The sequence below is a fragment of the Fistularia commersonii genome, chromosome 4 (genome assembly GCF_037954325.1).
Source record: "Fistularia commersonii isolate RoL2024-O1a breed Wild chromosome 4, RoL_Fcom_v1.0, whole genome shotgun sequence".
Lineage (NCBI taxonomy): Eukaryota > Metazoa > Chordata > Actinopteri > Syngnathiformes > Fistulariidae > Fistularia > Fistularia commersonii.
Genome location: NC_141287.1, coordinates 16,648,216 through 16,664,044, shown reverse-complemented (window position 1 = coordinate 16,664,044; position 15,829 = coordinate 16,648,216). Strand labels below are relative to the sequence as shown.

General features: G+C 40.0%; 1 protein-coding gene across 2 annotated transcripts in view; it reads right to left on the bottom strand.

Moving 5' to 3' along the window:
• Positions 1-15,242, bottom strand: part of gpm6bb (glycoprotein M6Bb) — a 35,604-nt gene extending 20,362 nt beyond the window's left edge. For both annotated transcript variants that reach the window (XM_086145609.1, XM_086145610.1), the window contains exon 1: positions 15,104-15,242. In XM_086145609.1, the coding sequence (XP_086001735.1) occupies positions 15,104-15,107 (4 nt within the window). In that variant the 5' untranslated portion in view covers positions 15,108-15,242. The remainder of the gene's footprint in view (positions 1-15,103) is intronic.
• Positions 15,243-15,829: the final 587 nt, after the last annotated feature.

The following is a 15,829-nucleotide window of genomic DNA, read 5'->3' as shown; positions in this document are numbered from 1 at the left end:
TAGTTGTCACCAATCAGCACAATTGCAGTTACAAACCCACCAACGCTTTTTCTGCTTATTATATTGTGTTATTTATTCATTTTCAAATACAATAAATAGTGGTTGGTTGACCTTTAATGGCTATTCAAGTTGAAAACATGTCCAACCTAAATGCATTGATTCCATTGATAACCACAACACAAAAGAAAAGCTTGACAACGCTCAGCTTTCCCAGAAACACCATGGCAGACGGAGCGGCTGGAGTAGTGCAAGCTCATTCCCAGAGTTGTGACTGCACCACTCCTTGAAGGCGTCATCTGAATGATGATGAAGCTCCTACAAATGGACGAGGCTTGGTTGTGGGTCAACCTTTCATGCTGTGAGACTGGGGGCCTGAATGCTCCTCACTGTTCAGTCACCCATGAGGACCTGCACCCTGCTCGGCCTGCACTGAGGAAGAAGTTCTCAGGGAATCGCATCGGTGTCCGTGTAAGCCAAAAAAAACCTACTTAAGCGCAATAACAACAGTCTGAGAAAATATACACACGAAGTTATACGTCTGTAACTGATCCAAAAAGCTGGAATAAAGTACTGTACCAAAGAACAGTACCTTAATGTCAAAATATAATAAAAGCCTCTTGAGATTCATGTGACCTCAATAAGTGTCTTGTCCTAAAGTGACATTACTAACCTAGTTTTAAAGGCCAGCCCTACGTCATAGATCAATTTGCTATATGGTCTGTGTCTGCACTCATGTTCCAGGCAGGATGAATCAAACACATCGACCGGTAGTTTGTCGACCTACTTCCCTCGAACAAACAGATTTCCCATCTTTTTAAAATCACTTTTGCCAAATGAGCAAGCATACAAAATTGCACCTGTGTTACAACCTAAAAGTATTAGCAGTAAGTGTGCCTCCATGTCATCCTATAAAGACTTCTGTTACTGTGTGTCACAACGGGTGGAAGAATTCAACTATACAAAGACACTTACTTCACTAAGACAAAAAACAAACCCTAGCAGTATGGAAAAACATGCAGTAAATACTGTCCTCTGTCACTACAGAGAGGCATGCAGACATGAGAAGAGAAACCACCGTGGGATGGTTTATGATGCATTTCACTCTTTTCTTTACGGATCTGTCAAAAAGCAGTAAATTTGATTATTCACAGTTGTATCAACTGGGTTTTAAATCTGGGATATTCCTTTGCTGCTTGGACTAAGACACATTATCTTGAAACAGATTAGAAGTTTACAAATCTGTACACATAAATAAGTATCAGATCAATAAAGGTGGAGATGCATAGTCATCTCATTTTAATTTGAAATACTACTTAACAGGAAGATACTCCCTTCCTTGACGTAGAAGCTTTGTTTCTTCACCACCTATACTTGTTCTGTTGGTATGAGGCATGTTTTATAATACCAAGACCGTCTCGTGTGTTACCTACAATCACTTAACCTCAAAAACAAAACTTAACGAGCAATTCTTGTATCCGTTTTCAGAAAAAAATATTATCCCACAAACCAACAAATTGTGAGTTTGCTGCTGAATTTCCCCACAAGAGAAGATCGGCTCGAGAAATCACACCATCTTGCGGTATGACAGCAGAAAACCAAAATTGCTATTCAAACAATTGCTAACAGGAACATACTTTATGCCTTGGTGTTTTTCCATTTCACAAGTTCCAAATTGAAATTTACCCACTGTAATGAGCATTTGACCAAACAATGCCCAGAGTATCTGACTCAGCAGTTCTCTAATTGCATGTTTGTGTTACTATCATATTAGGTCTGGAAATGGAGCAACACTCTGGGTTGCCTGGCAGCCATGGTTCTCCTCTAAAAATGACTTCACAGCCCTGACTTCCTGGCAAATTCACAGCAACTGTGGTTTTGGCTAAAACAGTATTGCAGGAAGGGGGAGAGAACACAGATGCTTCATATTATCCAGCCTTGTTAGCCTTAAGTTCCTTGGAAACAGTCACCATTGCTTGGCAGAGCAGAAAACCAAAAATACCAAAACCTGAAAATTGAGATTTTCATAAATAAATGCTGGAGTCAAATGAGAAAATCTTTGCCAGGAAGTACAACCCCCCCCCCCCGCCCCCCCATACAGCCAGATGACTGCAAGCAAATGTTTTCTGCACTATTATTTGTTTTTCCCTCAATGAATAAGAGCATATACTAAATATTCAATGATGACTCTAGAACGGGTCCTTGGTTGGTGGTCAGTCAGTCTTACATTATGAGTTGGTAAATCAGCCAAAAATGACTGTAAGAAAATACATCTCCATTATCCAGTTAGAATAATTCATGATAATAGCCTTATGTTCCTTCAATCCTTATAGTGATCATATTTTGCCAAGGAGAATTAGGAAATACCCAGCCACTGTTTTTTTGTTTCTTTTTTCCATATTGGGGGGTAACACTCATTAAAGTTTCTCTGGGGAGCCTTCAGAGACACCATGTGTGAGAAAACTCCACTTTATTAGCAGATCACAACTCTAAGTGCAACCGCATTATGTCAAACGTATAACCCACTCATACCGACAGCTACTGTGCTTCATATATTACTATATTTATCAAAAAGAAAAAGTACAAAAAAAAAACTTTGTGAGTTAATCTGATTTCATCTGGCAACTCTTTCTAAACCAATTTAGGAAAACTGCACCCATCTTTCAGTTACTTAAAGACCTCACACCTCCAGACACATGATAATCCATCAACTACAGCAAATCCTGCAACCCTTCCGTAACAGTCCTTAATGCTTTTAAATGCAATATTTATTACCATAACCACTTTTATATTTAGCTCAGAACCACAATCAGTGACTAGCCTTTTGTGTTGCTCGGGTGACAGGGTTTGTGACATAAGGATATGTTGTGGCAAAAAAGGACAAAATGAATATCTAAATGATTTTTGGAGGGCATAGAACCAACATCACATTTCTAAACGTCCAGTTTGATGCCAAGAAGCCCAAGATGACTCAAATCATGACTTGGTGGAGATGCAGCATCAAGTGAAAGCCAAGTCTGTAAAGAGCAAACATGTGCAAAGCATCAACATTTTGCCCAGCCTGCGCCAGAAAAATCATTAAAACTTATTAAAAAAAAAAGAGAGAAAATCCCCCCAAGAAAACAGGTGGGATTTTGCGATTTCACCAACCGCAGAGGAATTTCTATGCCTTCATGAAAGGAATGGGTCAGGTCACTGAAGGAAGTGTAGATGAAGGGAATGACGAGGCACACGTTTTGCTTATTTTCTTTACATATTGAAAAACTTGAAGGACACCTGTGCTGATCTCCTCATGGTGAGAATCTATTTTAAAAGCACAAAGTCTTCAGAAAAGTGACATTTGGATTCCAGGCCGCAGAGCCTGTCAGTCACAAGCACTGACCAGTGATTTTTAAGCCAAACTGTAAATATAAAAATAAGAAAAGACCTATAATTTCTTGAAGAAGATGATGCAGCAGACACCAAACAAAGAACTTGCTATTGAATAATGTTTGTTGTATTGAAAATAATGTAATGTTCTTGCACAGTGGACACCAAAGTAATAATTTAATTGAACAGGGAAACATGTTTCTGAACATATGACAATACACACTTTGAATTTTGAATCTCTAGTCTCACTCTGGAACATTTTTTAGAGTCATCCATCCAGGAGGTACTAAATGTGCAGCTGAAAAAGCCAGACTTGTACCAAAAAGTGTGTTGTATTAAGATTATTCCAGCTGATACCATGAAAAGAAGTCAGTTGGCAAAATCTTAAGTACTAAAGACTTTAAATTAAATCCACGTACGCCCGTTAAATCATCGATGTGAACAAGGGACTACTGTGTGTTGAAGGGGAGAAATGTATTGTAGTCAGGGAAATTGTCGTAATTTTTTATTTGGTGAGAGAAATGGCTTGTGTGTGATGAGAACAAAAAAACAAAATACTTTTTTATAACAAAAAAACAGTTATTTATTTTAACAGCTGTGTCAGTACTTGTAGGAAAGTGCACTTCTGTGACATGTATTGATTGCTTAAAAGCAAACGGAGAACTTTCCTGGATAGGTTGGCTGTTCTGTATACATTACAAATGCTAGGATACATGGATGATGTATCATATTGTTTTGAACTGCAAAATCCAACAAAAAGTCCACATACTGTGACTCACCTTGAAGTTCCTGACACAAAGGTGGACTGAAGGGTCTCAGTCCAGCCACTGTTGTCAGACATGCAGCAAACACCATGACATGTTGGCAGCTTTTTCTGTCCAAATGTGCATGTCAAATTTGCAGAGAATACAGTGCAAAAGTAAGCACTGTGATTGTCCAATCAGCTTCACTGAAGTAGTGTGAGAGAAAAAGTGAAAGTGAATAGATGTTAACTAGTTTCACTTACATTATGCAAGAGACCACCTGCTCAAAATCTTTTCAATCTAATGTAGTCTCATCTCGCAGTACAGTGAACCCTCGCTATAACGCAGTCCACCTTTTGCAACTTCACTGTATTGCAGATTTTTTTTGTGCAGTTTTTTAACTGCTTTTATTTTTTTACAGTACAGTATGTTGTTTTCTGCATCCTAATTGGCTAAAGGACGGTAGATCAGTGTCAACAATCTCTGCGCCTTGTCTCTGTACAGCTTGCCAAATTTACATTTTGTACATTTTTCTCTGTGACAGAACCCACAATGTTGACGAAACGTTCTGCGCCGCCAAAGGCGACGCGCCCAAGGAAGAGGAAGATGTTAACTATCTCAGAAAAGTTAAACTTCTGAACATGCCGAATGAAGGTAGAAGCTATACGGCTGTAGGGCGCCATTACAGAATAAATGAACCTTCCGTTTGCTACATAAAGATGGAGGACAATAACATAAGATCGCAACAAGACCATTGTAAGGATGGAGTCTGCTTTAGCTTTGTGGATTAATGACTGCAGGAAAAAGAACATTATGCAGGATACCAACGTTATCCAAACCAAAGCTAAAAAACTTTCTGAAACCTTCGCTGACAGTGATGACATTCATAACAGCAAAGAGGAGGAGGATCTCAGGTCATCGACGAGTGCTGTTCAAAGAGTATCACGCCCATTTACTGCCAGCAAGGGCTGACTATTTCGCAGATTTCGCCTAGTAAGGGTTATTTTTTAGAACGAAACCCCCACAATAAATGACGGTTCACTGTACTGCGATGAAAATACTGAGTTCCAGTGCTGTTTTGGGGGTCATGGTGGCCTGTACTGCTTTTAACCCAGACACAGGCAGTGCAATATTGTCTTCTTGGTGCCAGATCTTTGGCTTCATCTGTGACATCACTTTTTGATGCTCAATTCAATTTTTACATTACAAAAACTTTACTGTCAAAACCGTTTTGGAAATCTGTGACCCTGAGTGCAGGATAAGAGGAAGAAGATGGATGTTGTAGAAATATTGTCTTGAACTTATCATGGGATCACTTTTAATTCAATTTAACTTAAATATCCAACTTTGGGGGGGATTTGAGGTTGTTAAAGATGCTCATGATATCTAAAAACAACACTGATGTATGATTAATGTGTTTTGGGACTGCCATTTGGTTGGGCTTCATTTTCAAAATCTATTATCAAATATCAACCAAATGAGAGGGAGGTCTAGAACATGAATAGTCTAACAACAGAATTACGTAAAAGGCTTTTCAATGTGATGTCTCACACTCCATAGGTTCATCAACTGCTAAAGCTCCCCACAACTCCAAACATTCTCATCCTCCAGCTGCTTAACGCCAGACCAGAGACATGTGAACACACATACAATAGAGACATAATGAGCCACAAAGACGACAGCGGAGAGGTGGGGGTGGGGAGGGGTTCCCATGAGTGGTGCCCGGCCTCCAAAGTCTCCCTCAGCTGCTGGGATCTCTTTCTCGCATTGCTCCAGCCAGTATTATTGTCATCAGTCTCACGCTGCCAACCTCTCACCCCTGACCCGAGACTTCACCCATTTCAACCCCCACTAGAACAGTTCCTCAACCCCGAATGGAAGGAAACGAAACCTCCATTCAGCAAGTCCGACATAGCAGACCAGCCTCCCAGACCTGAAGTTATGAGGATTTATCTCCAGCGCTATTACAACAGAGAAGCCAACTTCAGACCACTGTTGGGCAATGGTTCCCTCATGGGTGTATCGAAGCCTGGCATCATGAGGTTTGACCCTACAAGAACTAAGTTTGCTTTGGCTTGAACCTTTACGGTTGAACCCCTGTAGAGAAGTGTTTTTTTCACACACAACCGTGAATCAATAAGCAGTATATACAGTACCTGGCAAGAGAGATGGAGCATTAGCTCTTCAGAGGCTCCATCCACTTCTTTATTGCTTTAGACCCTGAAAAGCAGCTCCTCAGAACCATCTACTGGACAAAGTGTAGCTCATGTATGGCTCGTGAAATTATGTGCTGCCTGCATGATTATCATGTTCTAAACCTTTTACCTCTCATTGATTTGTTTTTCGATAATTTGATCACTCATACTGGGAGAAAATAGAAACAGTGTTATAAAACAATCTTGAGGTTTGTATGAGTTTGGATGAGAATTATTTTTCCTGGGTCATACTGTTCCCATTTTCAATTCCTCAACTTCATGTGCACATTGTTCTAGCTTAGGGCTGTTGAAAAAAAAGTAATCATTCTTTGCATGACACCCCTCCTAGTTTAAAGAATATAACTAATAAATAGAAATTTTCACTTTGTTCATTTTCATTTTTCTTTCCTGGGAGAATAAGCTTTGTATGGAGGGGAAAACAGAACATTGGCGCTATTCCTTTCAATCAAGATCACTTCACATAAAAAGCAAGTATGTAAATTCCAGGCTAAAAGCCGCTACTTTTTTCACACGCTTTGAACACTGCAGCTTAAACAATGATGCAACTAATTTATGGATTTTTTGAGGCTAACGAGCTTCATGTCGCCAAAACATTTCGTTTCGTCACATAGCACCAATAAAATTACCGTGAACATCTGAGGCTGTTTAATTCCGACACTGAAGAAGACAACTTTAATGGTTTTAGTGCGCAGGAGGAAGATGAAGTTCTTCCTACAGTCAGTGTTTGGAAAAAAGCATTTCCAATACGTATCTGTGGATGTTACTGTATGTATTTAATTAAAAGTAAAAAAAAAAAAGGTTTCTCTGTAAAATCTGTCTGTGTAAATATCTCATGTTACAACGTGAACACCTGCGGCTTATAGACAAGTGTTGCCTATGTATGTACACATATATTTTTTCATTTATTTTTAGCCCATGCGGCTTATATTCAGGTGCGCTCAATAGTCCAGAAATTAAAAGTACTATTAGATAATGATAAACATATGTTAAAAAAGCTGAAAAAGAAAAATTACAATAATATATTAATATAATTAGCATTATAAGGTAAATATATTTGACACACACAAGCATCATCATGTTAAGTTTGATACTGAGACAGGACGCAGAGTCAAATCTAGTGATGAAAAGCACATGCTACTGTACTGTACTTACAGCATTGTTTTGCAATTGAGATCAGGTCAAAATCTTAAATGATTCATGAGTTGTCCAATGACAAAGCTGAAATATTAAAACGGTCTTCATGTGGTTACAGGTCAAGCTGTTATTCAGACAGAAACATCTGGGATTTCCTCTCCCCTGAAGCTGCTATTTGCTGGTGATTTCTTCGGCGGTGAACCTCAGGTGAGCAACATAAACAGCAGCACTGAACCTGCATGAGTTGATTTTCAGAATCTCTCAGAGAAATAAACTGTGAACAGAGACAAATGACCCTTTAAGTTGATAATCTTGACAGGAACTGCCATTTTTCCTGACAGGAATTTCACTTCTCATTCTTGTGTCTCGAGCCATTTCTTTTTTAAGATCCAGTGGTCAGCAATTGAGTCAAAATGAAACACTCTTCCTCAGCTACTGCATTTGCTGCATTGGTCACTGTTTGAAAAGCTCAGCAATTTCATATTTCCAACTGCTTTGGCAAAAGTACCTCTTCTGGTCTATCAGGCCATTCTAGACAAGGGGTGTCAGACTCACGGCCCGCGGGCCTATTGCGGCCCTCGGCACAATATTTTGTGGCCTCCTGCCTGAAATCAAACTTTGTGTGAGTGTGGCCCGCATGTTTTTTCTCACATGCATCTGGGGGGTTTATGCAGTAGGTTTCCAAAAAAAAAAACGGGCAAGGAAAAAGTGAAAAAGTAACTTTACAATGTATTATTTAGCTTCAAAATTTGAAAACAAAATGATTTTTTGATGAAAAAACATCTAGTGACATTGTTAAAACGATCTTTTCTTATTTCTATAAAAAATACAGAAATGATAGCAAAAAAAAAAAAAAAATAGGCATAATTAAGAAGATTGATTTAATAACCCGAATAGCCACCATTAGCCTTGTAAACATTATACCTCCTCATATACTTGCTACCAATCAATTTTTTTCTAATAAATTCAAGCGGCAAATTTTCCCACAGTGACAAGATTTTCTCTTTTAACTCAACAATGTGTTTAGGGTGTAATTTCATCAATTCTTTTCTTAATATTCATTTTTAATATCAATTCATCATGTATTTTTTTTTAGAGGAACAGTTCATTGCATATAAAGATTTTTATGATTTACCTGTTTACCTCCTTTACACTAAAACAAAGGAAAAATTTGGACTTAGTGTTACTTCTAGATAATGATGTTACATCAAATTAGGCCTTATGTGGCCCCCAGACGAAAATGAGTTCGACACCCCAGCTCTAGACCATCATAAACAGACAATAAAACTCTCTCTTTTTTCCAGGGCAAGGGAGAGCGGTCATGTTCATTTCTAGAGGAAACACGTCTTCTACTTCTTTGTTTCCCATCAAATGTTTACATACACATTTTAACATATGCTGTATATGTATGGGGAAAGTCATTTGGGCTTACATAGGTATCAATTTAAATTCCAGTTCAATTTTTACCCAGCACAGTACTTGGCAGGATCCAAATGGTCTTGGGCTGTCTGGAAAGGCTCTTCATATGGTGAGCACTTCTCTTTAGTGAGCCAGGGTACCCCAGATGCTTTTGTCTTACGGTTGTTTAGCAGCTGTGTAAAAGCGCTGAGGACAAAGGCCTGTCTGTAAAGGGTTGAATACACTTAGTGGGCTGACGGCCAGCAGCTCAATCCTACAGGATCCCACAGTTGAAAAGCAGACTAATGAATTCTGCTCTCACTTCTCACACATGATCTTGCAGGGGAAATTACTTGGTTCCCCTATTAGTTCTTCTCATTCCATCTGAGAACTTTGCCGCCTGGAGCATCGCAATAATAATTGGTCTAAATGAATAAATAAAAGAAATAAAAGAAATGTTAAAACTGTAAAAAAAAAAGTTGGAGGTGCAGCCACCACATTGCAGACTCATATTTTGTTATCTTAATTTAGTCCATTTGATTATTTAGCAGATGTGTATAGCCAGGATTGAAATTATTAGCATATTTGTCAGGGACAGTCTCAAGTTGAGGCTTTGAGCCCTCATATTCATTCAGGTAGAAGTCATAAACAGTACAGAAAAAAGAAAATATATTTAATTAATAGGAAGAAAACAAACATATCATATTGTCCTATCGTCTAAAAGTGTCAGAGTGACATTCCAAGATAATGTGTTTGCCATCGCACACAATAATGACTTGAAAGAAAACCAATAGAATAAATCAAGAAATCATCTTGTCAAAGATTTTCTTTTTGAAGACTGTGTGTGCAGAGTCTGACAATGATTTTTTTTAAATATTTGAAGACTGAAACTCTTCTGGCAGCACATGTCCCAATGCACTGCGGACAGCAAAGTAGGAATTTCACTGTACAGGGAAACTCATTTCTACACTGTACAGACAATAAATGCTTTGAGTCTTGAAAAATGTTTAAATAAGGACAATATCCTGGCAACAAAAATGATGTGGTCGGTCAGACATGTAAGGGCTGGAAAGGACTGACACTGGATATGACGGAAACAAACTCACTGAAAAGTAAATAATAAATACACCTTCAGAACAGGAGAAAGATTTCATAAGGAAGAAGCAGTTCCCACACAAACTAGGTCAGAAAATCATTAAAGCTGCTGATGCTAAACGTACAAACATGAAACAAAAACTATGATCGCTCAAATCTGATGTCTGAATTTGATTATATGCCTTAATTTGAAACGAAAGATGAGACAAACGATGTGATTCTTAAGGAGTAATGTGCTGCGTGGCAAGTCAGTGTGTGTTTGATTGTGTACAAATAATTGAGAAAGATTAAGTGGAGAGGCTTTCATAACTATGTGTTTAGTTTATATATGTATTTTTAACATTTTCAGTAGACAGTAGGAAGGCATGGTTTGGAGATAAAATGTTTGGGAGATGCAATTAAAGACTAAACAGCGTTTTTAGTGAAACATTTGAAATCAGTGAGGAATAGATAGACAACAGAGGAGCCACAGATGCTCATGGTGTTTTGTGCACCATCACTAAAATATGGGTCAGGCTAAACAAGCTAATCTACAAGGACTGTGTGGCAAATGCTGGCAGGAGATGCAGCAACAAAGAGGGTTTTGCAAAACTCTGTGATCTAAATCCCCGATTGGACATACTTCAGATTTGGGTCAAGACGCAGCAAAAATGTTGAGCCTTGAGAGAAGGTTGTTTCCAAAGTTGCGTTCCATTATCATCCTCCTGCAACAGTCTCATGACACAGCCAGAAAAATGCCACAATACTCATCTTAAAAATAGCCACATATGGACCAATACTTTTCACCAGCTGCAACCTGCTTTCGATCTGCAGCACGACAGTAGGTCCACCGCGAGAGACTTTGTTCCTCTACATGGAGATGAGTCAAAGAAGTTGTTAAGATCTGCTGTAGAAAGTTCTACCAGGAGTTGGAACGCTACAGTGCATGAACTATTTTTTTGTGTTTATCTCAACTAGCTTTACAGATAGAATATTCAGTGGTTTGGACATCTCTAAACCCAACCAACTCTCAAACATTGTGAAGCACCATGAATCATCCTTATTTTTCAACATTGCTTCCTAAAACAGACCTAAAAAAAAAAAGCTATGTGTATTTATCATATCAGAGGGTCAAAACATCCAACCTTTAAAGGGATTTTAGAGTTTCTGCAGTGGCATCAGTATTTAAACTGAGGCCAAGGTCTTTACCACAAGTAGACTGTTCACCTCATCGAGGGTACCAGCCTTTCTGCCATGGATGACCTTTTTTGTGGAAAGAGGCAATGCTTATATTCAGTGTCTCTTCAACAGAGCATTCATTATGATCAATTAGGCTACATGCCCAAGGCTGACAAGGAAAAATAGGGCATTCTCTGAAAGCATTATTGATTATTTAATCAAACTTTCCTGCTCATGTGATACGGTGAGAATGTATCAAAGCACACAGTGTATTTGGGGCCGTACGCATCCGGAGCGAAGCGGTGCGGTTTACTGTAGATAGCAGAAAAGTATGGGGCTGAAAGCCAGTTGAATGTGTGAATGAACGTTCATCAGCTGCACTGTCCCATTATTTTCGATAGGCATTCTAGAACAATCATCTGACTGAACAAAACACTGATACAGATTGCTGCCCCGGGGGGCAAATATCCCCTTGCACTCTGCATGCATGAACTTACATCAACAATATTGTTTGCATTTTAAATACCATGTTCCAAAAGGCCTCATTCATTTGTATAAGAAGCATTTATCATATATTCAAATGCCATCCTGTTTCTAGCATGGGGCAGTGTGACACATTTCTAACAAGGGTGAATACATACACACACACACTTGCATCCATTCTGTTCAACTGAATAGGCTTTTAGTGAAAGTGATGGCCAGTGCACATGCTTGAACAGGCATCCCCGCTCAGGAACTTCTATTCCTATCATTTCATGTCACAATGCTCAATGGTCCTCTTTGTTGACAGAGGAGTTATTAAATCCTTGCAAATTAACATGACTGCCCTGGCAGACCTGCTGTGTTACAGGGGAAAATACGGAGGACGAGAAGATGAGTGAGGGGAAACAAAAGTGGAGTGGGGAGCAAAGACAAAGATAAATTAAGTTTTAGTAAACGAACAGGGTTTATTCTTTTCCAGAGTTGTACAAATGCAAATATACTGTATGGAAGTCGTCTATAGTATAATCATTAGAGAGGCTGGATCTTATGTCGAATGGAAAGAACGCCAAAAATCGTGTAACCATGATATCAGCAACCTCATTATTGAGGATATTCTACATAGTTAATGGTAGCCAACTACAGACAAAAAGCTATCGGAATTCTTGATGATGGAGTTAAATGTGGGATCGGTCATGAAAGTTTAGCACATTTTATTTTTACTACATTTCAGGGTATGAAAATAAAAGGGAGGCATCTTCTTGGAGCAAACTAAAGAATGCTTTGATTCACGCGTGCAAACGAAAACACCAAAGTTCAATGTCTCGCTCTGCATCATCTGGCCACTTCTCCCGTTAATCATTCTTTCACTTTGTTTTCTCGTGGATCTCTGGGGAACAGAAGCATGAGCACATGGCCCAGAGTTCCCCTCGGGGGCGGATAATCTGACTCCCTGTCGTTGCTTTGCCGTTAGCTGACAAGTTGTTGACTAAAGAAGATAAAGGAAAAAAAAAAAGAAAAAGTTGGTTGGCACAGAATTGGCAGATGTGGGTCTTTCCCTCCTCTTGGACTCGGGATGCAGGGTCACGGAGCGCACAGTCCACCAGATGTGCGGGTGACAGGGATCACCGCTGATGTGCACATGAAAAATCAGACACTTTCCAGACATCCTCGCTCAGATGGAACAGGAATGCTCCAACTGAAGAGTGGGAGCCAGAAGACACATCCCAGACACACATGTAAAAATCATTGCGAAGGACGCTATCTGCCTGTGTGTCGATCAAGGTCCCAAAAATATTTTACTGTGTAGTCTGATCTGCAGTCAAGGTCCTATTAACATGTTTTTTTCCAGGTTTAGGCCACCTCGAGTAGAAACGATCCATGAGTCGGGAACAGCTGGCCAAGATGCGATCAAGTCGCTTTTTTATTTAATTACCCAAAAACAGTGATGTAACATTTGGATCTGTTGCATCCAGCCCACATGACCAAAACATGTTGAGTCCAGAATTCTCTGAGAGGAAAGTTTGCAAGTATTTCCATGAGGAAAAAGTTTATAGAGTATACCCCAGACCAGCCTCCAGGAGTTTTCCTGGTGTCCATAACTCGCTGTATTTGATTAGCTAAACCATCTGTTATAGGATAATCTCAATGTTATGCATATAAATTATAGTCACGCATCACCTAAATTGAAAAGTGATGAACATTTTGCACTTTAACAAATAGAACTTTGCCTTCTTTTCTTTTCCCTCCTCAAAAAATGTCCTAAACCCTGCCAACGGCTTTGAGGAAAAACTATAAAATACATTTTGGCATATTAGTTTTCTGTTTTTTAAGCAAGGGCCAAATCACGGACAGGATTTTGTTCATTTTATGCTACTCCACGAGGTAGGCTGCGAAGCAAAAGTGAAAACAACAATCTTATCCAATCCTGTGGGTTAATGGCAGCCTGAAACTGGAGGATGGTGTAAGTGTCACAAGGACTGACACCAACAATCCAACAAGGCATTTGTGGAAAATGACTCGCTGCCTACTTTCTTAATCGACAACCACTCGGAGCTCGGCAAGGACGGGCCAAGTCATCCTCCCACACCCTGCACACAAGCCTGTGCACTGTTAAATCGTTCCTGTGAAACAAACGACCCCCCCCCCCCCTTCCCCATGTGAGTCGAAGGTCTTCCTAAAGTCAAATCTGACATAAGTTATATGATCTTTGAATTAAGTTTTCCATGTTCATCAAAACACACTGTAAGAATGGAGAGGTTATGCAAAGTCAATCACTTTACTGATTTCATGGAAAACAAACTTCATGTGAAAGGGAGTCTTCGGATTAATCTCCTCACACAAAGGCTACACTGTCCAGAATATCTGTGTGTAATGAAGTGGACGATACACAAAGGTTGACAGCCCAGATCAGACAGAGAATCGGGGGCTGTGGGGAATTAGTTCAGTGGACATCAGCTCTGAAGCTCGCAATTCAGAACTTCTCTCGGCCTTAAGAATCACCGAGGTCTCACAAAGAAGCGGCTCCAAATGAGGAGCATAAAGACGCCTCTGTGGGAGCTTCACAGCAAATTAATGAGCATTGATGCTCATTCCAGCTCCGCCGTCTAGCAAGGCCTTGGCTGCAGCATGGCGACGACGCAAGCCTCTAGAAGCCGCTGAAGCTCAAAATCCAAGAATTACAAGGACAGGATTCATTCCGGGGCGTTTCACCCCGGAGTCCACACAGGATGAGAGCGAAAGCTGAGTGTATTTCCCGTTTTTCTATCACATCTGGCACACAGTTTATCACTTAGTCAGTCAGACCTTCAAATGCATCCCCACTTCCCTTCCCCTCCCCTCGAATCCCCTCAGGTTGGAAGCACAGATGGTCAACACTTGGGACTGATTTGAAGTTGGGACAGTTTCAGCTAAGCCCATCTAGAGTAATTACCAACTTTAGCCTGCTTTAAACTCCAGCTATGATGCATTTGACTAATACTTTTTCAGCTACGTCTACAGTGCCGTGCAGGGAATAACCCTTTCCCAACCAGGAACCTTGCAAGCGGTGCAACAACACGTCGAGTGGTCGCAGATCAGAAGTGATCGGAAACTAATAACAGAAAGGCGGGGCCAATTGAAAAAGTTTGGATCAAACAAAACCATCGAAAGGGGTAATAAATAAGTGGGAGTGAGACAGACAGAAGAGACCGCACGTCGATCTGGGTTTAACACCTATGCTGACTCGCACGGTGGAGTGCAGGAATCCTGATAATCTCCTTAATCGCTTTCTTCACGTTGCTCCTGCAGCCTGCTTTAAGAGCGATTGACATGCAAGCGGTTATGACAACCGGTCCACTTCTACACTCACTTTAACTTCAAGTTTAGCTCAAAACAATCCGTTTAGAGCGACCAAAACAACCAAGAGTAAAAGAAGTTTGTGGCGGAGGCACGGCCAAACACGCGTTTGTTTTGTTTGCTTGCTTACTTGTTTGTTTGTTTGTTCTATCTCCGCATTCCGTCGGTTCAACTTACCCATACTTGTAGGTTTCTTTTCCCCGATGTTGAGCGATCGAGCCTAAAATTGAGCCCCAGCAGCGACACTGATGTTGGGTCCCGGGATGCGAACTGGCCGCCTGGCTGCTCCAGCACCTACCGCTGCGCCCCTTTGGAGGCTGACCCGTGACGTCACGGCGGGATTAGGGATGGGAGGCGCTCAGGCTGAGTCTGCCTGCAGATCATTGCTGCAAGTGTTTCCCAGTGGAGGGGGGGGGGTGCATTTATTATAGGAAAAATGGAAAAGAAATGACTCCAAGAATGCCACTATCTGTAATTGTAAAGATTTTGTTTTGTTTTGTTTTCTTTTCTTTTCTTTTGTTGTGTTTTGTTTTCTGTTGTTCATTGGCTTCATTTCAGAATAAAAAAAAATCTGTAAATACTTTATTGATCCCTGGAGGAAATCCCAGTGTGAGCTCAGACGCTCCATACAGGGAGAAATGAAAATAAATAAGATTAGATGAGCCGAAAGAATTATGGATTAAAGAAAAAAAGAAAAAAAACAACCATAACATTCTAATTGGTATTTCTTTTCCATCCAAAGTGTCTGTTTTAGTGCAGATCGGTTTTCAAATAGTGTTTGGAAAGATGAGTTCAATGGATTTAAATTAAATGAAGATTAGCATTGCATTTTTTATCTAGAAAGAAACCCAAGCACTTCTCCACAAACCTGCTGATGCAGCCTGAGCATTTTCACATCGGGGC